General features: G+C 40.2%; 2 protein-coding genes and 1 pseudogene across 2 annotated transcripts; all 3 read left to right on the forward strand.

Moving 5' to 3' along the window:
- The first annotated feature begins 219 nt into the window (after nt 1-219).
- On the forward strand, nt 220-4,016 carry LOC130220804 (uncharacterized). The gene is made up of 4 exons (XM_056453047.1): nt 220-1,221; nt 1,984-2,304; nt 2,390-2,701; nt 3,125-4,016. Exons 1-4 carry the CDS (start codon nt 1,167-1,169, stop codon nt 3,166-3,168), a joined length of 732 nt encoding a protein of 243 aa, XP_056309022.1. The 5' UTR covers nt 220-1,166; the 3' UTR covers nt 3,169-4,016.
- Nucleotides 4,017-9,559: 5,543 nt separating this feature from the next.
- On the forward strand, nt 9,560-12,371 carry LOC130220818 (uncharacterized). The gene is made up of 4 exons (XM_056453063.1): nt 9,560-9,851; nt 11,176-11,517; nt 11,609-11,929; nt 12,276-12,371. Exons 1-4 carry the CDS (start codon nt 9,797-9,799, stop codon nt 12,317-12,319), a joined length of 762 nt encoding a protein of 253 aa, XP_056309038.1. The 5' UTR covers nt 9,560-9,796; the 3' UTR covers nt 12,320-12,371.
- A 10,751-nt stretch (nt 12,372-23,122) lies between these two features.
- LOC130220793 (uncharacterized) lies at nt 23,123-26,522 on the forward strand (annotated as a pseudogene).
- Nucleotides 26,523-27,777: the final 1,255 nt, after the last annotated feature.

Here is a 27,777-nt window from a genome sequence, read left to right on the forward strand (position 1 = left end):
ATTGAGGGTCTCATCGTCATGTTTGGTCTTGAATCAGTGTTTTCAGACACTCATATCTTGTAGGACATTTGCAGAAGAAAGAGGAGAAATGTTGTTCAGCTGATGAGTTTCTGAAGAGCAGAAAGAAGAGGCAGAAGTATATTAGACAGTGCAGAAACACTAAACTGAAGGAAATGTGTGATTTTTGAGCGTTTGCTTTGATCAACTCTTGCTGTTTGTTCATTTCTGAGACAAAAGATCAAACTGAAAGTGAAAGTGACTGAAATATACGACTGTATTTGTGTGTGTGTGTCATCAAATTGAACAAATGATCTCTTCAGTTTTCACAAATACGCCAAATCAACGAGTCCCGGAGCAAAAGACTTGATTGCTGGATCAATAGAGGAGACATCAGCTTTATCTGGAGTCTGCTTTCTGCTCTCAAACTCCATTATTGATGCCATTTTCATCTCTTATCAGCTGATTCTCCACCATTATTTCCTTTTCAAATCAGAAATCTCTCCCGTTTAGTGCTTATGAACAGCCATATCCATTCAGCTTGATCAGATATACCTTATTGCTCATGTCTAAAGGGGAAAAACTACTTTGCTGCTGTTTTTCTCGATGCTTAATAACACTTTTGTTCCTTTAGGTGTGTTTTGAGCTTCTCAGCAACAGAAACAGCATCACATTATTGAATGTAACTCAACACTAATATAATCATCTGCATGTGCCTGACCAAGAGAAGATGACAGAAAGCTCATCTTATATCTGCCTCAAAGCTTATGCAGATTCTCCAGTTTTCATTGGGCCATTTTCAGCCAAACTCAGAGTGATTGGTCTCCTGAGCAGAATCAGCAATATCTGATCAACATCAGTGATGAAGTGACCGACTGAAGGAAACACAAGCAGATTAGTTTATTTCAGCAAACAATGCTGACTATTGGAGAGCGCCAAAACAAACAAGACCACGCCCCCTTTGATACGCTAGAGCCACTAGACACGCCCCTCTCTGCTGATTGGCTGAAGTGTGTCGAGTTGTCCACTCTAAACTGGTGTAGTGTCAGGAAGTCAAAGAGTGAGGCTGATCTGAGAGGAAGCTGCAGAAGCACAGGAGGAGCTGCTGCTGTTTAAAGAAGAGCTGAACATATATATATAAAGCAGAAGACGAGTGTCAGAAACACAGAATGGCTGATAGGAGTCCTCTGTTTCTGCTGCTCATCTTCTGGACACTCAGCACAGGTAAACACTGCTGTTCATCATCTACAAGATTATAAACTCAGCACTTCAGCTCATTATTCTGTGTGTTTTAGGAGGCTGTGATGTTTGCAGTAATGGATTGTGAGTCAGTATGTGACTCTGGACCTCAGTGTCTTATGATGCAGCGGCAGAGTTTAGCCGACATTTAGAGAGTCATTGATTGGGTCAAAATGATTGATTTAATGTCATGAAGATTGTTTAAATTAATTTTCTACTGTAGATATTTTAAATCTTATATTTTTGTGAGTAATTTACATTTCTAAGCACTTTATTTTGACACTTTAAAGGTGATTTTCTCAATATTTAGATATTTGGATTCCTCACACTCCAGATTTTAATCAGTTGTTTCTCAGGCAAATCTTGTCCTGTTATAACAAAGCACACATCAATGGCAAGTTAAAACAATACACACACACACACACACACACACACACACATATATATATATTGCTTTCAAAAGCTGAATTAGACTCTGATGACACAAATGTCTCTTAAATCTCTGATGCAGTGTTCTGTTCATTTATAAGATCTAGAAAGTGAACCAAAACACTCTATTTAACATTCATATTTACAATATTTACTACAGTTTATATGATGGTATATTTCTAACAGTTTGTACATTTAGGAGAAAAATGATGAGCACTAAAATGTCTACCGTATGAAATTAAAGGTTAAATAACATTTTTATTTGCTGTTTTATTTGTCATCATGCAGTAAAATATGACATTAAATGTTGTGTTTCAGGTGTGTTTGGAGCAGAAGAGACTCGTGTGTTCAGCAGATCTGGAGAAACTGTTCATCTGCCCTGTAGAAATACTGTTCAGTACTGCAGACCATCAGAAACTACATGGCTCAACAGCAGTTACAGACAGACAGCAGTAGCTGCAATGTTTATTTTAGGGGTAAAGCAGAGAAACTCAGAGAGACTGAATCTGGGCTCTGACTGCTCTCTGATCATCAGTAGAGTCACAACAGGAGATGCTGGACTTTACATCTGCCAACAGTGGAGAGGAGGGAATCAGCAACAAGGCTCTGATTCACGTGTGTATCTGCATGTTGTTGCTGGTAATTTCCTCCTCATGTGTTCAGTTTAATCAGGGCTGAATTCTGTGTTTCAGCTCATGATTAGTGATTTGTGTCTTCTGTTCAGTTTCAGTCTCTCCATTTTCATCTTCATCTGATATTCGTCCGGGTCTCTCTCTGACTCTCTCCTGTCGGCTCTTCTCATATTCTGGACTCTCCTGTGTTGATTTGTTCAGATCTGAGCATCTTCATCTGTCCTGGTTGAATGAGGCTGGTGTTAATCTGAACACAGACTCCAGATATCAGATCTCTTCTACAGGCTGTATCATCAGTCTGTCTACAACACTCATCAGTGAAGATGAAGATAAACAGTGGAGATGTGGAGTCTATCAGAGAAATGAACTGAAGACCTCAGACACGTTTACAGTCCAGTATTCAGGTCAGAGAAACATCAGTCACTTTAACACCTTAAAACTTTGACACTTAAACCTGACAGGAGAATAACTCTTAAGTATTGTCTTAATTCATCATGATGGTGTAGACAGAGAAACATCCGTCACTAACTCAGCTCTGCAAAGTTTTGCTCCAACCCTGATCAAACAGCTAATGCAACTAATCAAGGTGTTCAAGACTACTAGAGACAATTAAGCAGGTGTGAGTTGGAGCTGGTTGGAGCTAAACTATGTAGAGTTGCTGCCCTCCAGGACTTGAGTTTGAGACCACTGATTTAGAGTATGATTTTATATAGTTAAAAATCTACTAGAGTAGGAAATACTGGAGTTGTCTTGTGTGTTGACTAGTTGTACTGTGATTGTCATGTTGTCCAGTGTGATTTATCAGAGCTAATGTTGATGTTTTACAGCTAAAGCTGAAGCAGAGACATTTTGTGTGATGAAACAGCAGTGACTCCAGCGCTCTTCACAACACCAGCAGGAGCTTCAGCTCATTCTACACACACCTCTGCTGTTCTCATCTACACTTTACTCTCATATTACAGTTTTGAAAAGCTGACAGATCATTTACAGTGATATGATATTTTAAACCAGTATAATGATGGCCATGGCCAGGATTTGCTAATTAGAGAGGTCTGGGTTTTTATTTTTGTGTTGTTTTTAATTGTGTCATATTAATGACTTGATGTTTTGAGTAGGAAAATGTTAAGATTTTGCTTTAATAATGTTGTTAAATTAGAGTTCTTGTATGAATGATGAATGCCTGTATATGAATGCTTGATCAACTGTTGCTGTTCTACTGATTAGTTGTTGAATAACAGTGAGCTGTTATGATGCTGTTATGATGGTCTTTGACAGTGTTGTACATACATTATCATGATGGATATTTTTCTTTTACTGATTGTGCTCTCCTCATGCTTCTTTTTTGATTACTGTCCTTTTTTAAGTACGGATGATGCAGTGTTGCCAGATATTGCTTAGAGAAACAAACAAAGAAATCCTCTGCCAATAATAATAATAATAATAATTTCAGATATTGTATTTTGTTTTTAGTAACAGCCAAATGACTTAATGCTGTCAGTAAAAAACAACATTAAATGATGCACAGTACGAACTGTAATTACACTCATAGAGAACCGAGCTGCCCCCCCCCCCCCACGTTGTTTTTTTGTTTGTTAATGTTTACTTTATCATTAACTGTAAGATATAATTAATTAATGTTGTGTTTTTATGTATTTCCTCATCATTCTGGTCTTAATATTATTAGAATTTAACATCATGACAGATTCTCTAGACCCTGAAGTGACCATTTGTCAGTATTTATCTGTAATTATTTCTGTAGATTAAAGATGAATTTGACAGTGACTGTTCCCACTTTATATATATATATATATAGTTTTATTTCTGTAAATAAATTTAATTCTGTAAACACCCTATTTCAGTCTGTTTACATCATTTTTTTGTGCTGATGAAACCTAAAATATGGGTGAAAGTATGGCTCGGGAAAGCTTGCATGCTTTTGCCCAATGTAATCCCTATAAATCCTAATGTTCTGCTGAAAGGGGAAGATTATGCTTAAAGAGTAGATGGTCAGAAGTAGAATTAGGGAAATCGATGAGCAGGCAATTATCTGAAAGATGAAGAATGAAGGGGAGAATACAGAGGTTAAGGAGGATCCAGCAAAGTGATTCAGGTTGAAACATTTGAAAGTCTTGGGACTGTCTCAACAGCCAAATGTAAATCAAATCGCAAAATAGAGCTCTGAATGCCATTTAAAAGCAGAAAGGTACCATTGGAGGAATGCAGGGGTGTGATTTTGAAAGCGTTTTTCAGATTTAATTGGCTGGATGGCATGATCAACAGATGTGTAAACTAAAGAAAGCATAACGTCTGTAATTGAGCTATTGATTCTGGCCATTTGACTATCATGTAAAGATGAAAGATCAATAAATAGTGTTTTGTTTTCAGAGAACTTTCTAGTAGCCAAACCAAAGGGGTTGAGATGATAGATTGGAAAAGGAAAGTGAAGAAAAGGGTCAATGATGTATACTTTAGCTACTTTTGGTAAGAGGGAGTCGACTATAACCTTTTTTCTTTATGATAACAGGAGATTTTTACAAATGTGACCCAATCAGTGAAGCCAATCGCTGACATGACAGATGAAGAAACAAAGGTGAGGTTTTTTTGTGGCTTAACTAAAATAAAGCTTTGACAGGCCATTCGGGGATTCTCTTAGTTTCACAGTTTTTGTCTAGCGGCTTTGGTCATTTGGTCAGGACCAACAACCAGAAGGTTTATCAGCCAAAGATTATGCAGAGGCTGAGATCTCCATTCTGAAGGAGGCACCCAACTGAAATTGAGGCACTGACACTTAACAAACTCACTCCATAATACGTGAACCCAAACATCCCCTTAGTCAGCTACTCATTCAGCATTTTGATTAAAACAATTGTGTCCCCCCAGGCCTGAAAGAGTATTTGCTGAGTTTTGCTGACGTTATAGGATCCTGATGGGTCAAGAGGCTGTACGACAATTTTGGATTTGCATTTCTTCTCACGGACAGGATCTCGACACTCTGAAGTTAGTCAGAGGATGTAGGGTTAACTAATACTCAAGTAGTCTGGTTGCCAACTGCTCACTCGTACTAAAATGTAGTTAATTTAGTCTTTTCCATAGGTAATGGGGTGATCCCCAAAAGGGAGGGATTTCCCATTGTATGTGTGTAATGGGGGATCCCCAAAGGGGAGGGGTTTCCCATTATAGGTACGTGAATGGAGTCGGAAATTAAGCTCACTATTAGAACATGGGATCAGCTTTCACTGCTATGCAGATGATACTCAATTATATATTTCAACTAAACCTGACGAGACGTCTAATCTGTCCAAGCTAACTGAGTGTATTAAAGATGTTAAAGACTGGATGACCAACAATTATCTTCTCTTAAACTCAGACAAAACAGAATTATTACTTATTGGGCCTAAATCCTGTACACAGCAGATCTCACAACTCGACCTACAATTAGAGGGATACAAAGTTAGCGTTAGTTCTACTATAAAAGATCTGGGTGTCATATTAGACAGCAATTTAACTTTTAAAAATCATATATCCCATGTCACAAAAACTGCTTTCTTTCATCTGAGAAATATCGCTAAGTTACAAAGTATGCTATCCATCTCAGATGCAGAAAAGCTAGTCCATGCTTTTATGACTTCTAGGCTGGACTACTGTAATGCTCTGTTTGCTGGCTGCCCAGCATCCTCTATTAACAAACTTCAATTAGTACAAAATGCAGCTGCCAGAGTTCTTACCAGGTCTAGAAAATTTGATCACATCACCCCAATTTTATCCTCCTTACACTGGCTGCCTGTTAAGTTTCGTATTGAATTTAAAATATTGCTTCTTACATATAAAGCTTTAAATAATCTAGCTCCTGTTTATCTAACCAACCTTCTGTCTCGCTACAATCCAACTCGCTCTTTAAGATCTCAAAACTCAGGGCTTCTGGTAGTACCTAGAATAGCAAAGTCGAGTAAAGGAGGTCGAGCCTTCTCATTTATAGCTCCTAAACTCTGGAATAGCCTTCCTGATAACGTCCGAGGCTCAGACACACTCTCCCAATTCAAAACTAGATTAAAGACCTATCTGTTCAGTAAAGCATACACTTAGTGCACCACTTAGGGGGCTTCCACACAGGTTCTGCATCTTGCTGATATACACTGTGAACATCAGCTACACTAATTATTCTCTTTATTCTCCATTTCCACCTGGGATTACTCTTCCCGAGGCCCTCAGACTATGCAGAGTCACTGATTCGATCCAAGACCAACGACGAGATGATCCCAAGGTTTTTTATATCCTGGACCAGGCCGAATCCTGAGCAGCTACTGTGGTGGTCAGGGAGGAGTGGAGAACATGAGACTGATTCCTGTGACGCTCCAGAGACAGACGAGTCTTCGCTGAGGCCAGCTTCCAGCCTCCGCCACTGAGACTACAGCTCTGCACAAGACGTTTGGCCAGCGGAGAAATTAAAATGGTCGTGCCCAACTGAGCCTGGTTTCTCTCAAGGTTTTTTTTCTTCACTTCCGCCATTAGTGAAGTTTTTTTTCCCTCTCCGCTGTCGCCACTGGCTTGCATGGTTCAGGATCTGTAGAGCTGCGCATCGTTGGATTTGCTCTTCAGTGTTTGGACTCTCAGTAGTGATTATTAAACCACACTGAACTGAGCTAAACTGAACTGAACTTAAACACTACAAACTGAACTACACTGTTCCTATTTACTGTGACCTTTTATGTGAAGCTGCTTTGACACAATCTACATTGTATAAGCGCTATACAAATAAAGGGGAATTAAATTAAATTGTTGTACAGTGACCTTACGTTTCCTGAAAGGTGCTTTAATAAAATGTATTATTATTATTATTATTATTATTATTATTATTATTATTATTATATCAACCAACATTCTTCAAAATATCTTAGTTTGTGTTCAATGACGCAGGGGTGTCCAAACTTGGTTCTGGAGGGCCGGTGTCCTGCAGATTTTAGCTCCAACTTGCTTCAACACACCTGCAAGGATGTTTCTAGACTGCCTAGTAAGAGCTTGATAAGCTAACCCAGGTGTGTCTGATTGGGGTTGGAACTAAACTTTACAGGACCCCGACCCTCCTGGACATCCTTGCATTAAGGGTTTTGTGGTTTATTAATGTAGTCACAGCGGCCCCTTCTTTGTACTCTACTAATGTTAGTTTAATGCTGTTTGTTCATCCTCTCTCTGTGTTCCTGCTTCGTGTCTGTGTTCTCACGAACCCTACGTCAGGAGTTTATTTTGAGAAGACTTTAACACATATGCAGATGTTCTGTTTGCTGGAGCTGCAGTAGCTGAGAAATGACCTGTACAGGAAGAATGATTCACTCCATCAGTCTAAACTGGACTATAATGTATATGAAGACCAGTGCTAATGTGTGTGAAGTCAAACTAACTGAGTTCCCACACAGGTCTAAACCACAAGAGTGAGATGAGATCATCTCTGAAAACACTAGAGCTGCTACAAGTCCATCTGTCTATAAAGCACATCACACAAATGTTTTAGAGACTGAGAAACCAAGATTTGACTCCAGAATCAAACCAACCTGATTAAAAACAACTTTATCAGTCATTTCTGAACTAATTCAAGAGGTTTTAATGTACCTAGCTAACACAGGCTAAGGTTAATCTATGACAGTACATTCTGACTAAATGAGAGTGTCTGTCAGGGAAAGGCACAGGTTTATCCAGAAGGAAGAAGATTCTGTGGAGAAGAATATAGACATGAGGTTACTGTGTAGAAAACTACTCATCTAAAGCACCAATCCCCTGTACATGTGCTGACCGACTGGGCGTACAGGACAGGTGAGAGATTCATCTGCTAAACCTTCTAGTAGGACATGAATAAACTGTAATAACGAATGTTATAGGTGCATTGACTTCTGTTTATATAACCACAGATTTACTACAGGTATCATGGTTAGGTTGGCAAAACCATCGATAATTTGTGGTTAGCCTGGTTTACTTTGGGCTGGGGTATCAGGATAATGTAAGAGTTAGTCAGCCCAAACTCAAGGCATGATTTACTGTCTTAAAATACCCCCAAGTCCTCTAGCCTCTTGAGGAGTGTAATCTTAACCAGCAGATATTTTAACTTGACTGACTTGAGAAGCTCAAACTGAGGTCATCAGAAGTCGCTCGCTCTCCATTGAAATGAATGGTCACTTGTTGCTTTGCCGCTGCGAGTCGCTTGAAGTGTGAATGTGGCTCGAGTGACGATGTCATCACTTAAGACCTCTGCATCCCTTCTAGAAAGCACTTGTGGAGGTTCAGGAGGTCTAGATGTGGGTGAGAGATAATTCCCCTTTCCTAAGAAAGACTTATCTTCCCTCAGGGAATTCTGCTAGACAGAGGTTGTTGCAGGGAAAACCAGTTCTGGAAACCAGTAACCAGTAATTCTCCATTCTCCCTGACCCTGCTCAGTGCCTGTGCTAGTCGGCTCACTGAGGAACGTGTGTGTGTGTGTGTGTACCTCGATGGCACTGCATCCATGTTGAGGGAGGTCTTATTCAGGGAGTAAAACATCTGGCAAAGAGTGTTTGTGGGAGAAGCAAACAGGTCCTGAAGCTGAATTCTACTTCTGGATTGAGTGATTGCCGTGACCTATAACAAACGCCTTGCATGTAGTTGTGCATTTATTCTACCGCATTGTGTTTGTGTTGCTCTGACTTTAACCTTTCCAAAACACTAGCTGGCAGAGGGGTTTCTATGATCTTCTGTCTATTTGGAGCTCAGGACTCGACACTTGTTAAACCCTCACACCAGTGGGATCGCTCCTCTCCCACAGCTCTCAGTTCTGTCGCCTGAGTTTCCCATTCAATTCAATTCAATTCATCTTTATTTGTATAGCGCTTTTACAATGTAGATTGTGTGAAAGCAGCTTCACATAGAAGATCATAGTGAATTGAATCAGTTGAGCTCAGTTCAGTGTGGTTTAAGGATCACTACTGAGAATCCAAACACTGACGAGCAAATCCATCCATACGTAGCTCTACAGATCCCGAACCATGCAAGCTAGTGACGACAGCGGCGCAGAAAAAACTTCACCAATTGGCGAAGGTGAAGAAAAAACCTGGAGGAAAACCAGGCTCTGTTGGGCATGACCACTTCTCCACTGGCCAAATGTCTTGTGGGCTGGACACTGTTTCCTAGTGTTTGTTGTCTTGTGCAAGTTCATAATCAATGTTTCCTTGTGTGGTTTCTGCCTTCATTCTGTTCCTGTCCTGCCTTGATAGTCACTAGACACGCCCCTCTCTGCTGATTGGCTGAAGTGTGTTTTGGGACACTGTGGTCAAAAGTGTTTGGTGAAACTCGCTCAGAGCATCTTTAATGATCAACAGAAACACACAGTTGTCCACTATAAACTGGTGTAGTGTCAGGAAGTCAAAGAGTGAGGCTGATCTGAGAGGAAGCTGCAGAAGCACAGGAAGAGCTGCTGCTGTTTAAAGAAGAGCTGAACATATATATATAAAGCAGAAGACGAGTGTCAGAAACACAGAATGGCTGATAGGAGTCCTCTGTTTCTGCTGCTCATCTTCTGGACACTCAGCACAGGTAAACACTGCTGCATTTACTCTGATGGACATTTACATTCACTCTTAGTCTGGACACTGCACACTGCCTTTCTTTAGTACATACTTTAATCTGCTTTATTGATTAAGAGCAAGTGTTTGATCTGTATTGATCAAGTCCTTTATTATTGATGGTGTACAGCACATCCTTTATTATTCCTGAGTGCAATAAAACTAAACAGTGTGGCTCAATATAATGCAGAACAGGTTTAATGTCAAGAGTGTGTGTGTGTGTGTGTGATGCAGGAGAAGCTTTATTCTGCTGCTGCTGCATTAGGAGAGGAGATTGCTTGATGATTTCAGTCATTACAGGGTTCAGATGTGCTGGAAATGAGTGAAAATGCTGGAATTCTGGTGAAAAGTGCTCACATTTATTCAGATTAAGTGCTTGAAAACTGAATTGATTTGATTTCATAATATTTTTTCTTACTAAATAGTTAATAATTAACTTTAAATAAACTCTGGAGTCTACATGTGTCTGTAGTGTGGTCTGTCGGTCTGGTTTTTCTGTTTTACCTACACTCATTGAGATGAGGGGTGGTTGGGGGGGGGTTTCTTGGCATTGGATAGCGGATGGCGGAGGGGTGTCGCAGACGAAAGTGAAGTTAACAGTGGACTGGGGCGGAGGGTGGTTGAGGAGGGGGATTGGAAAAATTAGGTGCCAGATCAGATTTCAGAGGTGCCGGATCCAGCGTGTTCCGGCACAAATTAAGCCCTGGAAACACCCATACATATTCACACACACACACACACACACACACACAAACATTTAGCTTGCCCAATTCCCCTATAGCGCATGTGTTTGGACTGGAAACTGGAGCACCCGGAGGAAACCCACGCCAACACGGGGAGAACATGCAAACTCCACACAGAAACACCAACTGACCCAGCCGGGACTCGAACCAGCAACCTTCTTGCTGTAAAGTGACAGTGCCAACAGGGAAACCAGCAGCAGTCAGTAATGCATGATTATCTGTTGTCATGGCTTTACTATCAATACATGTGATCATAACGGAAGTCAATGAGGCAGAAACAGCACCAAAGGGGAATCAATGTGAACAGCACACGAGGGTTTAAGACACATTTAAGGTTTGAACTAAAATTAGGCAAATAACAGTAAATCATGTTGAGCTCGGGGCAAACACGACATTACAATGTTTACTCTGAATACTATAAATAATATAATAAACCATGTAAATATGTCATTTGAAAATCACCTGGAATGTGCTTAAAACTGCTTATATTTGACATTGTAAAGGTGTAAGATTCCTGTTGCTATTCATTTATGGCTAAATGTTGTGTTTCAGGTGTGTTTGGAGCAGAAGAGACTCATGTGTTCAGCAGATCTGGAGAAACTGTTCATCTGCCCTGTAGAAATACTGTTCAGTACTGCAGCAGATCAGGAACTACATGGCTCAACAACAGCGACAGACAGAGAGAAACACCGACACAGACAGTTGAACTGATTACTTTAGGGGTAACGAATAAAGACACAGGGAAACATGACAGACTGAATCTGGGCTCTGACTGCTCTCTGAACATCAGTAGAGTCACAACAGAAGATGCTGGACTTTACATCTGCCAACAGTGGAGAGGAGGGAATCAGAAACAAGGCTCTGATTCACTTGTGTATCTGCATGTTGTTGCTGGTAATTTCCTCCTCATGTGTTCAGTTTAATCAGGGCTGAATTCTGTGTTTCAGCTCATGATTAGTGATTTGTGTCTTCTGTTCAGTTTCAGTCTCTCCATCATCATCATCATCATCTTCATCATCATCTGATGTTCGTCCGGGTCTCTCTCTGACTCTCTCCTGTCGGCTCTTCTCATATTCTGGACTCTCCTGTGTTGATTTGTTCAGATCTGAGCATCTTCATCTGTCCTGGTTGAATGAGGCTGGTGTTAATCTGAACACAGACTCCAGATATCAGATCTCTTCTACAGGCTGTATCATCAGTCTGTCTACAACACTCATCAGTGAAGATGAAGATAAACAGTGGAGATGTGGAGTCTATCAGAGAAATGAACTGAAGACCTCAGACACGTTTACTGTCCAGTATTCAGGTCAGAGCATCAGTAAGTCACTTTATATACAGTTGAAGTCAACATTATCAGTCCTCCTGTGAACTGTTTTTTTTTTTTTTTTTTATAAAATCTGCAGTTCATATAAATTATAATATTGTTTTATTGAAAAGTCATATTCCTTGTGTCATCATTGTATTTGTAGAGTAAATACATTCATTTCATCTCTGACCCAGCAGGAGCTTCTACAGCAGGTCTGATCTGTGTGTTGATCACTTCTGTGCTTTATAGTGGGCAATACTGGAGTTGTCTTGTGTGTTGACTAGTTGTACTGTGATTGTCATGTTGTCCAGTGTGATTTATCAGAGCTAATGTTGATGTTTTACAGCTAAAGCTGAAGCAGAGACATTTTGTGTGATGAAACAGCAGTGACTCCAGCGCTCTTCACAACACCAGCAGGAGCTTCAGCTCATTCTTCACACACCTCTGCTGTTCTCATCTACACTTTACTCTCATATTACAGTTCCAAAACTGACAGAAAAATTTAGCCTGTAGATTATGACCGTTTTTAAAATATATATTTTTAGTTCATTCACTAATTAATTTGTGTGTGTGTGTGCGTGCGTGTGTGTGCGTGCGTGCGTGCGTGCGTGTGTGTGCGTGCGTGCGTGCGTGTGTGTGCGTGCGTGTGTGTGTGTGTGTGTGTGTGTGTGTGTGTGTGTGCGTGTGTGTGCGCGTGTGTGCGCGTGTGTGTGTGTGTGTGTGTGTGTGTGTGTGTGTGTGTGTGTGTGTGTGTGTGTGTGTGTGTTAGACCTTAAATGTTTTTCAAATATTTCTTTGTTGTAACAATTATATATTTGTGGAAATGAACTACATCATTAAATAACACTTTTAACAAACCTAATTAAAACAAATAAAACATAATCCTCTTATTTGTTGCATCATCATAATTTTTCTGTAACTCTGACTATATGTGCTAATATTTCATAAAATCCTTTATTATTCTCAAAGATAGGTAACACCAGTGGCAAAAAATGGCATGTAGTAACCTGTGTAAATTAAAGATGACTGGTTTTTATGTTTGAGAATAAATTTCCTTTTGTAAAAACCCTAGACTGTGTTTAAGTAATATTTTGGTGCTGAGGAAACATGAAATATGAGTGAAACTTGTGAAATGGACCAAAGGTTTATTTAGTGCTCAGTTTTTGGTGTTTGAGTTGTTTTATTTATTAAATCATTTATAAAAACAATATATGGTTTCTGGCAATTAGGATCCAGATCCATACCACCTGAAGGAATATGATTAAAGGTTAAATAAGGGCAGGACGAATACAAAAGGTAGAAGAAAAAAAAGTGGAAAGCGGGAGTGGGAAGAACAGTACGGGGAAAAGCACCGCAAACAGAGTGGTCGAATGAGTTGGTTCTGGTTGAAAGCCACTTGACAACAAAGGCAGCTGAGTGGCGTCGCTCTACATAGACTCGGGTTGTAGGTGATTTCCCTCTAGTTAACTGGCTTTAGGTACTTTACATTTTCACAACAAAAAGGAAAACAAAACGCTAGCATACCAGCATCATTGACTGGTTGACTGCCAAAGCGATGTGTTTTCAGCTGTTGACCTTATCCATACTGCTCCTACTGGTGATATTTCAGTGATGGAAAATATAAATACTTTAATACGTCCTCATTTGGTGAATTTGTGTATAGTTTTTTGTGTGTTTGTTATTTTTAGTACAGTTGTAGTCGGTGGCTTATAGCTATCTCGGCTAAAGTTAAATTTGTAATATTGACAAATTTAGTCCGTCTGGCACCCGAACAAAAAGTAAAATATTACCCATTTGGGGTTTAAGGTAGGGCCACCATTACAGGTTTATATAGAGCTGATTTTCATTGAGGAGGTAGTAGGCCAGATTCACTGCGGCAAGCCAAACTGACTCTCAGGCCACCAAGAAATGTCCCAGTGCTCCCGATGGTTGCAACAACCCAGCGTTGTCTAGATTACTGAAGACACTGGAATGAAGACACTGTGTCGGTATGACAGATTTGGGGGAAATTGCCAGGTGACCAATCACTCTGAAGAAAAAGTAAACAGGCCAATGAATGTACAGTAGCTGGACCCGTCATGGATTTGGTGAGATGTTTGCCAAGCATAGCATGAGCGCACAAGCATCACCAATAGGGCAATATATCAATGTCCCCAGGCCCAGAATATGGGAATATTGAGAATTATACTGGGTTGTATAAGTCTTTTACCTTGTTAACTGTAGACTAGGGATTTTAGAGATATGACAGTATGTTGGGAAAGCATGCCAGTCCTGAAGGGGAAGGACACTGCAAAGACCACCTGCTATCCAATGGGAAGACTTGGTGACATATAAGCATATGGGCTACCCCTAGCCAGGAAAAGCATACCTATGATAAGCTGGTAAGAGATAAGGGAAAACAGGTTAACCTGAATAGGGGAATGCTCTGTGGCTGAAGGATGCATATGATGGGATCACCAGCAGGGAGCATGCATAGCTATGCCGATCCCCAAATCACAGGTGGACCAAGTTGGCATACCAGACAACGTAATGGGCCAAGCAACCGGCTCCTCCAACAAGTTAATTGTTGGGGGCCTCGGGGGAACTCTCGGGTTACTGGGGAACTCACTATCGACGGATTAGCCCCTAATGCAACCGTCAGATCTGCCTGAGTGTTCACCGTCTTGTGGGAAACAGCAGGGGTAACCCATCCTTTTGCAAGAGCTGGCCACAATCTCACCTGCGCAACAGACATGCCCTTATAGTTACTTTGGCACAAATCCAATTTGTATCAAATGTATTTCCATGAATGCATTTGTCTCTTGTTTACATGGTCAATGTTCATCTGATCTGTGTCACACATAATAAATAATCAGAACAAATAATCAGAACACATTTAACTGGCAGTAAACGAGGCCTAAGTAATGAACTTATGTTCAAAAAAGAGAATAAAAGCTGTTCTTGTCATATCTGTTCAATCTTCTTAATTTTTCTAATAAAATATAACTCGTTTTATATTATCACTCAGTCTATAATTTTGGATAGACATGATTTTTATGATTAGATGACTTTCTTTAAAATGACTTTGTTTAGCGGTTAGCAATTGTTTAGCAATACACATCATGTCAAAAGAGGAACTGAGCCAGAATGACTCACTAGCTAAACTGTGAGTCTACAGATTACATTCATCTATTTTCTATAGTGATTTAAAAGCGTAGATTGTGTCAAATCAGCTTAACATAGATGAAGAACAGTAACACAATAATTCAGATGATGGAACATTGCAGGAATCCAGGCAGCTGAAGAGTGAGAGAGTAGTGTAAGTGCTGATGTTGATCCAGATAAATTACTAAGGTTGTAATGAACCTTATTGACATTTATGTTCGTCAGAATAAACACAACAGTCGAGATGACAAACAAAAGAGCAAATGTTTATTTACTTTAAAATCAGGAGCAGGGGCAACTTAAGTGCGAATACAAGAGCGAGTGATGTAGACATCAAGGGCCACACGCAATTATCACACCCATTCCTTTACACACAGTGAGTTTGGCATTAACAGTGTTTTGAATAGCATCCACCTCCTCAACCTACACTGCACACAAAATTAAGACGCATTACCTGTAATCATTTCTCCCCAGACTTGCCTCTCGCACTAACCACCATTCACACTCCTAACAGTCACACTTCACATACAACTGACATATACAGAAGTAAAGGTTTGAAACACTTCCCTCCTCACAGCTTTTGAGACCCAGGCAAGTAGAAAGGCATCAGTATGATTATATTCACTTCTGTTTGATTTTGATGTGATGTGACGTGACGTAAGGCTAGCTTCTGATTTAGTGCAGTGGAGAACAAACCTTGGGACAACCAGCCTCAGTTGGGAGACCAGCAATCTAATGTGGAAGAACTTGCAGGGATGAAAACCAACTGTGTTGTCACCCGCATCCGGTCATGTCTGGGCCAAAAATCTGTGTGTGAACACACCAAACAGATGACAGCTGACTGAAACTGTATGTTCTGCACCTGCATGAGAGGATAAACCTCACCAATCCTGCAGGTGGCAGTAGTCTGTATTGTCATCTCGCTAAAATAAACTGGAAGTAGTGTTGCTCACATATGAGATGAACAAAGCAGTGCTTACATAGAATCGAAATATTTTGGAAATGCAATAAAATAACAGTCTGCTTTCTCTGAGTTTCCTCCTGATTTACGAGTGATTTACGCAAGCTCGAGTGACGTCAATGTCGCTGTTACGGTAGCCTTGCTGCGTGTGTTTGGAGTTCTGTGGCGTAGACTCGCAATTTACATTTTATCATAAAATACCTCCACATTCGCTAACTACTTAGGGTGAACAAACCCTTAAGACATTTATACAAACAAATCTACTTTAAAACGTTCTGTCTCTCGAGCATCCGCTTGTTCTTTGTAGCTTTAGCCTGCTAGCACAGTTAGTCAGCTAAAGCTACCGACTTCTTTCATTTACTCAATTTCTCACTTGCTGGCTTTACTCTTCACCCTGTAAAATGTCGCTTGTGTGTCTGTCCTTGAGTGCAGGAGAAGCATCGATGGAGGCGTTGGAGCTGGAAGCAGTGGAGTCCCAGATTCGCAACCTCGAGATGAAGCGAGTGCAGCTCTGGGAACAACGGGCCTTGCGGTAAGCCCCAAGCTGCGGCTCGCTCATCTGAGGTAAGTGTGCGATACAATCTCAACACTCCGTCCACCTCAACCCCACGTGTTTCTCTGTTCAGGCCCAGCGAACTGAGGACGCAGCTCGCCCAGGCGTCATTCACGCCGACACCCGGTTACCACGGCCCAATTCTGCTGGGGCAGAGGGTCTCCTCCTCCTCCGGTGTTCGAGATCTCCATGGAAAACCGCTTCGCCCCTCTCTGCGAGACTGGTCGTGATGTGGCCATCATCGGTGACTCCATCGTGCGCCACGTCCGCGCCGCTTCCTCCAACGGTAACAAAGTACGCACTTTCTGCTTCCCTGGTGCCCGAGTTAAGAATATTTCTGCACAGATACCTACTATCCTGAGCGCTGCCGAGAGCCTCGGTGCCATCGTCCTCCACGTGGGGATGAACAACACTGGGCTCCGGCAGACCGAGATCCTGAAGAAGGACTTCAGGAGCCTGATTGAGACGGTTCGACGCACCTCGCAGATCATCGTTTCTGGACCGTTTCCTACCTACCGCCGAGGAAATGAAAGGTTCAGTAGACTTTTTGCTCTGAATGAATGGCTATTAACATGGTGTGAAGAACAGAAATTGCTCTTTGCCAATAACTGGAATGTTTTCTGGGAGCGTCCTAGGCTTTTCCGCGCTGACGGGCTGCACCCCAGTCGAGCTGGAGCTGAACTCCTGTCGGACAACATCACCAGAACACTTCGCTCTATCTGACTAGTAAGTAAAAATTCACAAAATTCACAATTTAGCCACACAGACTCCTATTCGTCCCACATAAATAACAGTAATGCATACCTAACTAACCACATAGAGACTGTGTCTGTTCCTCGCATTATTAGATCAAGAAACAAACGTACTGTGTGCTCCAGAAATAATCTATTAAGAATTAAACCAGAAAAAACACTAAAAAGTGAAAATACAAATTTCATGAAGCTTGGTCTCCTAAACATCAGGTCACTAGCACCTAAAGCACTTATCATAAATGAAATAATAACAGATAACAATCTTAATGCACTCTGTCTCACTGAAACCTGGCTGAAACAAAATGACTATATTAGTTTAAATGAGGCAACTCCTCCAGGATTCTTATATAAGCATGAGGCTCGTCAAACTGGTCGTGGTGGTGGAGTCGCGTCAATCTTTAGTGATATTCTTAATGTTAATCAGAGAAACGGACTTATGTTTAGCTCCTTTGAAGTATTAGCGCTTAATGTTATGCTTCCAAACACTATGCAAAAACCTATGTTATCTCTCGCTCACCATATATAGACCCCCAGGACCCTATGTCAATTTTCTAAAAGAGTTTTCTGATTTTATCTCTGACTTACTAGTTAAAACTGATAAAATACTAATTGTAGGAGACTTTAACATCCACATAGATGACGCTAACGACACATTAGGGCTCGGCACTAGGAATAAAGCAAAATGTTATTGGTCCAACTCATCGCCTAAAGCATACACTAGATCTAATTCTGTCTTATGGAATTGAGGTCAGTGATGTAGACATTATACCACAAAGTGATGATATTACAGACCACTACCTCTTACTATATAAGCTGTGTTTACCTGAAATTAGCAGAACCGCTCCGATATATCGCCCTAGTAGAACTATTGTTCCATCCACTAAAGATGAATTTATAAATAACTTACCTGATCTTTCTCTACTTCGAAATGCACCCGCAAACGCAAATGACCTTGATGTAGTAACCAGCAGTATGGATGCCATCTTTACTAGCACTTTAAATACTGTGGCACCCATCAAACTAAAAAAGGCTAGAGAGAATAAAACTACACCGTGGTATAATAGTCATACCCGCGCTCTCAAAACAGCAACCCGTGCCCTGGAACGTAAATGGAAAAAAACTAATTTAGAAGTCTTTAGAATTGCATACAAAGACAGTATGTCCAGCTATAGGAGGGCTCTAAAATCTGCCAGGGCTGAGCACCTCCGCAAACTGATAGAAAATAATCAAAACAATCCTAGATTCTTATTTAACACCATCGCTAAATTAACAAATAATCGGTCATCTTTGGAACAAAACGTTCCACCGCAAATTAGTAGTGATGACTTCATGAATTTATTCAGTGATAAAATAGAAGGCTTTAGACAGAAAATAGGAGATATTAAACTTTCTGCACCGCCTTATACTTCAGATCCAGTAAACACGCCTCTGAATCTAAATAACCTACAGTGCTTTAAAATCATACAACAGGAAGAGCTAGACAAAATTATAAATAGCTCTAAATCAGCTACGTGTATATTGGACCCAATTCCAACAAAGTTACTGAAAGAATTGCTACCTGTTATAGGAGAACCTCTTCTTAACATTATCAACTCTTCTTTATCTTTAGGCCACGTTCCAAATCCTTACAAGTTAGCTGTTATTAAACCTATTATTAAGAAACCACAACTGGAACCCAGCAACTTAGCTAATTATAGGCCTATTTCAAACCTTCCATTTATATCTAAAATACTAGAAAAAGTTGTTTCTGCTCAATTATGCTCCTTTCTGCAGACCAACAATGTTTTTGAAGTGTTTCAGTCAGGTTTCAGAGCTCATCACAGTACAGAAACTGCATTAGTGAAAATAACCAACGATTTACTCTTAGCTGCTGACCAAGGGTGCATCTCGCTATTAGTTCTACTCGATCTTAGTGCGGCATTTGACACCATTGACCACAATATCCTCATAAATCGCTTAAACCATTGTAGGGCCTGTCCCTGGACTTCTGTAGAGTTTAAGTCATACTTATCTGACCGTTACCAGTTTGTGAATATTAATGGACAGCCTTCACAAATCAGCCCAGTAAAATACGGGGTGCCTCAAGGATCAGTTTTAGGCCCTTTGCTGTTTACAATATACATGCTACCCCTGGGAGACATTATTAGAAGACATGGGATCAGCTTTCACTGTTATGAAGATGACACTCAATTATATATTTCAACTAAACCTGACGAGACGTCTAATCTGTCCAAGCTAACTGAGTGTATTAAAGATGTTAAAGACTGGATGACCAACAATTATCTTCTCTTAAACTCAGACAAAACAGAATTATTACTTATTGGGCCTAAATCCTGTACACAGCAGATCTCACAACTCGACCTACAATTAGAGGGATACAAAGTTAGCGTTAGCTCTACTATAAAAGATCTGGGTGTCATATTAGACAGTAATTTAACTTTTAAAAATCATATATCCCATGTCACAAAAACTGCTTTCTCTCATCTGAGAAATATCGCTAAGTTACAAAGTATGCTATCCATCTCAGATGCAGAAAAGCTAGTCCATGCTTTTATGACTTCTAGGCTGGACTACTGTAATGCTCTGTTTGCTGGCTGCCCAGCATCCTCTATTAACAAACTTCAGCTAGTACAAAATGCAGCTGCCAGAGTTCTTACCAGGTCTAGAAAATTTGATCACATCACCCCAATTTTATCCTCCTTACACTGGCTGCCTGTTAAGTTTTGTATTGAATTTAAAATATTGCTTCTTACCTATGTAGCCAAGGGAAAAAATAGCTGGTAATGACACCTCCCTGCCACTAGAGGCTTCTCGGTGCATTCATACAGAGTCGTTGTGAAAGGAGAAGTGCCCTCCTGAGAGTTTAGCTACGTTAATCTGTTGTCTTTTGAGCCTGCAAGATAAGTATTCTTACAGTTTTATTTAGAGGAAAAAGAGGAAGTCCTCGCTGCAATTTTGAGAGCAGCTGTTTCTCCGTTTAACTGGTGATCGGTTGGATTTTGCTGATGTTATGTGAAAGTGGAAATTTACATCTGTTTATTTGACATTGAAGTGTATTTGGTTTATGAACATGTGTGCTTAGAATTGTTTATGCTTTTGTTTTTGTGCAGGGACACATAATAAGCCACTATCGTTGTTTATTTAGATTTATTTAGTGTTATTAGTGTTTATTAGTCCTTATCAGTGACATAGGCAAAATCACTTTGTTTTCTTAATTTACTTAAATGTGTGGACATTATAAGTGTCAATTGGAAGGAGGAAATCCTTAAGTAGTCATTTTGGAACATAAATATTGTGATTCTGTCATTACTGTCCACAGAATAATTTGCACTTTTGTTTTGCCCACTGTTGGAAAGCTGCAACTTTAATGCCACATTTTTCTATTTAAACATGGTCACAAATAAAGAACCCTTTGATTATAGATGAATGAGGACGCTTGATTTATTTAATTAGGAAGAGCAGTGTCCCGGCCACACCTATAAAGCTTTAAATAATCTAGTTCCTGTTTATCTAACCAACCTCTGTCTCGCTACAATCCAACTCGCTCTTTAAGGTCTGAAAACTCAGGGCTTCTGGTAGTACCTAGAATAGCAAAGTCGAGTAAAGGAGGTCGAGCCTTCTCATTTATAGCTCCTAAACTCTGGAATAGCCTTCCTGATAACGTCCGTGGCTCAGACACACTCTCCCAATTCAAAACTAGATTAAAGACCTATCTGTTCAGTAAAGCATACACTCAGTGCACCACTTAGCGATATGATACATGAATGTGCTCCACACAGGTTTCTTCATCTCATTTATATACACTATGAACATCAGCTACGCTAATTATTCTCTTTATTCTCTATTTCCACCTGGGGATACTCATCCCGAGACCCTCAGACCACGCAGCGCCACTGATTCGATCCAAGACCAGCAACGAGATGATCACAAGGTTTCCATATCCTGGACCAGGCCGAATCCTGAGCAGCTACTGTGATGGTCATGGAGGAGTGGAGAACTTGAGATTGATCCCTGTGACGCTCCAGGGACAGATGATTCTCCGCTGAGGTCTAACTTCCAGCCTCCGCCACTTGGACTGCATCTCTGCACAAAAAGTTTGGCCAGTGGAGAAATGGTCAAGCTCATCTGAGCCTGGTTCTCTCGAGTTTTATTTCTTCACTTTCGCAAATTGGTGAAGTTTTTTCCTCTCCGCTGTCGCCACTAACTTGCATGGTTTGGGAGCTGGGCATCGATGGATTTGCTCTTCAGTGTTTGGACTCTCAGTAGTGATTATTAAACCACACTGAACTGAGCTCAACTGAACTGAACTTGAACACTACAAACTGAACTACACTGTCTCAATTCACTATGATCTTTATGTGAAGCTGCTTTGACACAATCTACATTGTAAAAGCGCTACACAAATAAAGGGGAATTGAATTGAATTGAATTGAATTGAATTGAATACTCGTGGCAAATATGACATGATGCCCACCAAACGCAGCTGTGGTGATTCTAGTGGTCATGAATTATGTAGCTCAAATGTATATTTTAAAATGCTATAAAACACAAAGTGCAGCACTTACTGCTTCTTGAAGTGCAGTTGGATCACAGAGAGATGAACAGATCTTTTAATCCCAGTTTCTTTGCAAATCCTGTTTTGTGGACATGATTATATGTGTTCATACTGAGACATGATAATACTGTATGTGCATGTCAATCAATGTTGGTGGGCAGGAAAATTGAATTGCTATGTCATGTTATAGTAGGCTTCAGAATTGCTAGGAAGTGAATCCCGATTTAAAGTCAGGAAATTAAAAAAAGGGACTGTCTATACACTATACCTACACATATTTCTGTCCAAACGGATTTCAAAGTTGATTTTGCATAGGAGCCCTTTAATGCACTGACAGCGGCCTCTTCTCAGTGGTCTTCGGGCCCCTAGCAGTCTGGGATCAGCACAGAGATACAGTTTTAGTCTAATGCTAAATGCTAATGTTTCTCATCCTCATTCTCAGAAATCCCTGCATCAGGAGTTTATATTGAGAAGACTTTTTAACACAGGTGTTTAGTTTCCTGCAGTACCTGAGTAATGATTGGGGTATAGCTGGCCGGCCTTTGGTGAATGTGTGTGAAACCAGTGTGGTCAAACCAACTCAGTTCCCACAGTCAGCAGAACAACAGGGCTAAACCTCAAGAGTGAGATCATCGTTTTAGCAAAGGCCAGTTTATATATATATATATCACATTACACACATGTTTTGGAGATGTTAACCTGATGTCAACTCTGAATATGTGGGAGACTGAAGGAGCTTCTGGGAATCATGGGATGTCTGCTTGTTACAAGAGAAGATATTTGAAGAATGCTGGAAAACTGAAATCATTGACCTGCATAGCATTTGTTTTTCCTACTATGGAAGTCAGTAGTTACAGGTTTCTAACATTTTTCTAAATAACTTATTTTGTGTTGAAAAATGAAATGTGTAATGGTTTGAAAACACTTGAGGGTGGAGGAAATTAGCCTTTCATTAGATGTCTCTTTCTGACACACACAGATCTATCTTCAGTAGCCCGAGAGATTAATATTGAGGAGAAAATCTCTCCAGAAATAAGCACATCTTTACCAACAGTGGATGAAGTGTTGAAACTCTTCTAAATGAATCTGATGATTGTGTTTGTGTCTCTGTACATGTTGAGTCCCATCAGAAGAGTTCAAAACAGTCAAGAGTTTATTTCTGCATTATTCATGTGAAGATTAATCCTTGACTTGAACTAAAACACTGCTGCTGAGCTGATTGGCTGAAGTGTGTTGAGTTGTCCACTCTAAACTGGTGTAGTGTCAGGAAGTCAAAGAGTGAGGCTGATCTGAGAGGAAGCTGCAGAAGCACAGGAAGAGCTGCTGCTGTTTAAAGAAGAGCTGAACATATATATATAAAGCAGAAGACGAGTGTCAGAAACACAGAATGGCTGATAGGAGTCCTCTGTTTCTGCTGCTCATCTTCTGGACACTCAGCACAGGTAAACACTGCTGTTCATCATCTACAAGATTATAAACTCAGCACTTCAGCTCATTATTCTGTGTGTTTTAGGAGGCTGTGATGTTTGCAGTAATGGATTGTGAGTCAGTATGTGACTCTGGACCTCAGTGTCTTATGATGCAGCGGCAGAGTTTAGCCGACATTTAGAGAGTCATTGATTGGGTCAAAATGATTGATTTAATGTCATGAAGATTGGTTAAATTAATTTTCTACTGTAAATATTTTAAAGCTTATATTTTTGTGAGTAATTTACATTTCTAAGCACTTTATTTTGACACTTTAAAGGTGATTTTCTCAATATTTAGATATTTGGATTCCTCACACTCCAGATTTTAATCAGTTGTTTGTCAGGCAAATGTTGTCCTGTTATAATAAAGCACACATCAATGGCAAGTTAAAACAACACACACACACACACACACACACACACACACACACACACACACACACACACACACACACACATATATATATATATTGCTTTTAAAAGCTGAATTAGACCCTTATGACACAAATGTCTGTTAAATCTCTGATGCAGTGTTCTGTTCATTTATAAGATCTAGAAAGTGAAAGAGATTAAATGTTGTGTTTCAGGTGTGTTTGGAGCAGGAGAGACTGATGTGTTCAGCAGTTCTGGAGAAACTGTTCATCTGCCCTGTAGAAATACTGATCAGTACTGCAACACATCAGAAACTACATGGACCTACACAGACAGACCGACAGCAGCAGTTGAGCTGATTAATTTAGGGGTAAAGAAGAGAAACTCAGACAGACTGAATCTGAGCTCTGACTGCTCTCTGATCATCAGTAGAGTCACAACAGAAGATGCTGGACGTTACACCTGCCAACAGTGGAGAGGAGGGAATCAGCAACTAGGCTCTGATTCACTTGTGTATCTGCATGTTGTTGCTGGTAATTTCCTCCTCATGTGTTCAGTTTAATCAGGGCTGAATTCTGTGTTTCAGCTCATGATTAGTGATTTGTGTCTTCTGTTCAGTTTCAGTCTCTCCATCATCATCATCATCTTCATCTGATGTTCGTCCGGGTCTCTCTCTGACTCTCTCCTGTCGGCTCTTCTCATATTCTGGACTCTCCTGTGATGATTTGTTCAGATCTGAGCATCTTCATCTGTCCTGGTTGAATGAGGCTGGTGTTAATCTGAACACAGACTCCAGATATCAGATCTCTTCTACAGGCTGTATCATCAGTCTGTCTACAACACTCATCAGTGAAGATGAAGATAAACAGTGGAGATGTGGAGTCTATCAGAGAAATGAACTGAAGACCTCAGACACGTTTACTGTCCAGTATTCAGGTCAGAGAAACATCCTTTATTCTTTAAAATCTTTTGCCAATATGGTCAAAGTGTGAAGGTTTTCTGGAGTGTGATTTAGCTGAATGATCATCTTCATCATCTCTTACAGCTCCAGATCTCACAGCTAAAGCAGAGCCGACACCACAGACTGAAACAGCAGCAGGAACAACTAAAGGTGGAGCAGTGTTTATCTCATATCACTGCTTTACAGTGTTCATTACTGGAGATAACTAGTTCACCTGTGAAGTTTAACAGTGTTATTAATCTGATCTTCATCTTTTACAGCTGAAGCTCAAACAGCAGCAGCAGTGACTCCAGACCACAGCACATACTCCGCTTCTATAACAGGTACATGATGATGAGTGTATGTGCTGTTCCTGTTGGTCTTTTATTTTGGATTTACATTTCTGGGTGTTTGACCACATGGAGGCAGGTGGATGTATGCCCGAGTGTGTTTTCTGTCTGTTGTGTGTGTGTCTGTGTGTGTGCGTGTGTGTGTGTGCGTGCGTGCGTGCGTGCGTGCGTGCGTGCGTGCGTGCGTGTGTGTGGAAAGGAACGCTAGCTTTCAGACAGTTATAGCACATTTAGACCAGGGGTGCCCAAACTCGTTATCCTGCAAAGTTTAGCTCTAACTTCCCTCAACACACCTGCCGGGAAGTTTCTAGGATACCTAGAAATAGCTTGATTATTTGGTTCAGCTCTGTTACGTGTTTAAGTTCTTAAGATATTGAATGGATGAAATAAAACAATCTCGCAACAATTCGTAACTTTCTGATTTTAGTGGCTAATTCATACGAATTCGTACGATCTAATTTGTACAATTTAGTACGATTTGCTCATCCCCCAATGACGGTTGGGTTTAGGGGTGGGGTTAGGTGCCACGCCTCCTTTTTAAAATCGTAATCCAAGTCTTAACACTTAAGAACCTTTATAAATCACACTTAATCTTAAGTCTAGAAATAATTGACGTTCTTGACACACTTAAGAGTAAAATTCTACACGGAGCAGCTTTATACATACGGCCCCAGGTCTCAAAACATTTGTGAAATACTCTGACCCTTTGAATTGCTTTAGTCACATGATCTGGGGGTTTCAAAACGCTTCAGATCAGTGTTTCGAAACATCTGCGCTGGTGTCGAAACCTCAGTGTCTGCATAATACATCTTCTTTTCTACATTTTCAAGGCTAATATATTGTTTGTTCCATGGCGGACTCTGATAAACAGGCCAACAAGAGACTCTTATAAATGATTAACTATTATTTCTTTTCATTATACAAATGTCTTATTAAAAATCTACTAAATGAGTAAATCTGAGATCTGAAACACAAACTCTGAAGATCCACAAAGTCCAAACCCAGCAGGAGCTTCTAGAGCAGGTCTGATCTGTGTGTTGATCACTTCTGTGCTTTATAGTGGGCAATACTGGAGTTGTCTTGTGTGTTGACTAGTTGTACTGTGATTGTCATGTTGTCCAGTGTGATTTATCAGAGCTAATGTTGATGTTTTACAGCTAAAGCTGAAGCAGAGACATTTTGTGTGATGAAACAGCAGTGAGTCCAGCGCTCTTCACAACACCAGCAGGAGCTTCAGCTCATTCTACACGCACCTCTGCTGTTCTCACACGTCAACATCAGTAAATAACACTCTTAACAAACCGGTTTAAAACAATTAAAGCATAATCCTCTTATGTGGTGCATTTTCATTATTTTTCTACATAAAATCCTTTAATGCTGCCAAGAATGGGTAACATCAGTGAGAAAGATGGCATGTGGTAATCTGTGTGAAATATAACAGTGGTTGTTCCGTCTTGATTTTTAATGTTCATCAATAAAGTTCCTTTTGTAAAAACACTAGACTGTGTTCAAGTCATTCTGAGGAAACATGAGTGTGAGCTGTGAAATAGAGCACATGAACAATAGTCTTCTTCAGTGCTCTGTGTTTGGTGTCTGGGTTGTTTTATTTATCACACCGTAAATAAAACCAAGACATGATTCATATAGAGCTGATTATCAGGCTACATCAAACACTTACATTACACTAAAATATGCTGATTCAGCGTTGGGTCAAATACGGACACCTTTTTTTAAAATTGAATTTTAATGAAATTTGTTAACCCAGCTGTTGGGTTTGTCCATATTTGACCCAGCATTGGGCCACACCACTCCAGCTTTTTTACTCTGTGTTTCTGGAGTGTAGGATGATGCTAATGAACAGCAGGGAGTAATGAGGTTTGGGAAACGTTCTGGAAACCGAAAACTGATGTTCCCAAAACATTCTGAGAACCAATATTTGTTAATAGGGAATGACCTATAGAACATGATGATAACCTGATCCTCTGCTCTACATTAGTCATTTTGGCACATGTTGAATTTGTTTATTTCCTTAAATGTTTGAGGTCTGGAACTGATCTCAGAATATATGAATGCATGTGTTTCTCTTGTTTACATGATCGAGGAGCATCTGATCTGTGTCACACATCAGCAAAAGATCAGCATTGTGTCTTCTTTAACTCACGGTGTAAATGGGACTGAAGTTTGCGCTCATTTATTCATATAAAACATGATGAAGCTGTTTTCTCTTCAGTCTTCATCACATAGACTGTTCTCAAATATAATACAATATAACTGCTTTATAATTACCATTTCCTCAACCCTAATCTCATTAAAGCACTCATGGATAGATACTGATGTTTTATGACCAGATGACTTTATTTCTCATCAAGCGCTGAATAAAGTCCAGCAGCCATTTAAAATATGAAGAGGAACTGAGCCAGAATGATTCACTCCATCAGCTAAACTGGTCTATAGGTGACTGAACACTGCTGATAGAGGACTGATGTTATTGACCGCTCAAAATAATCTCTCTGTATTTAGGTCTCGGTCAGTTTAGCTTTTATTTTAATATAACAAACAAAGATAGATGAAGAACAAGCAGATCTACAGACAGATTTACAGTAGAATAGTGAGTGCTATTGTTGGAGGATTAAGTGTTGATGAAGCAGAAGTTTCTGAAAAACCCTACACCAGGAGTTTATATTGAGAAGACTTTAACACATATGTAGTCTGGTTTGCTGGAGCGTGTGGGTGAATGTGGGTGAAACCAGTG

Source organism: Danio aesculapii, chromosome 3 (genome assembly GCF_903798145.1).
Source record: "Danio aesculapii chromosome 3, fDanAes4.1, whole genome shotgun sequence".
Lineage (NCBI taxonomy): Eukaryota > Metazoa > Chordata > Actinopteri > Cypriniformes > Danionidae > Danio > Danio aesculapii.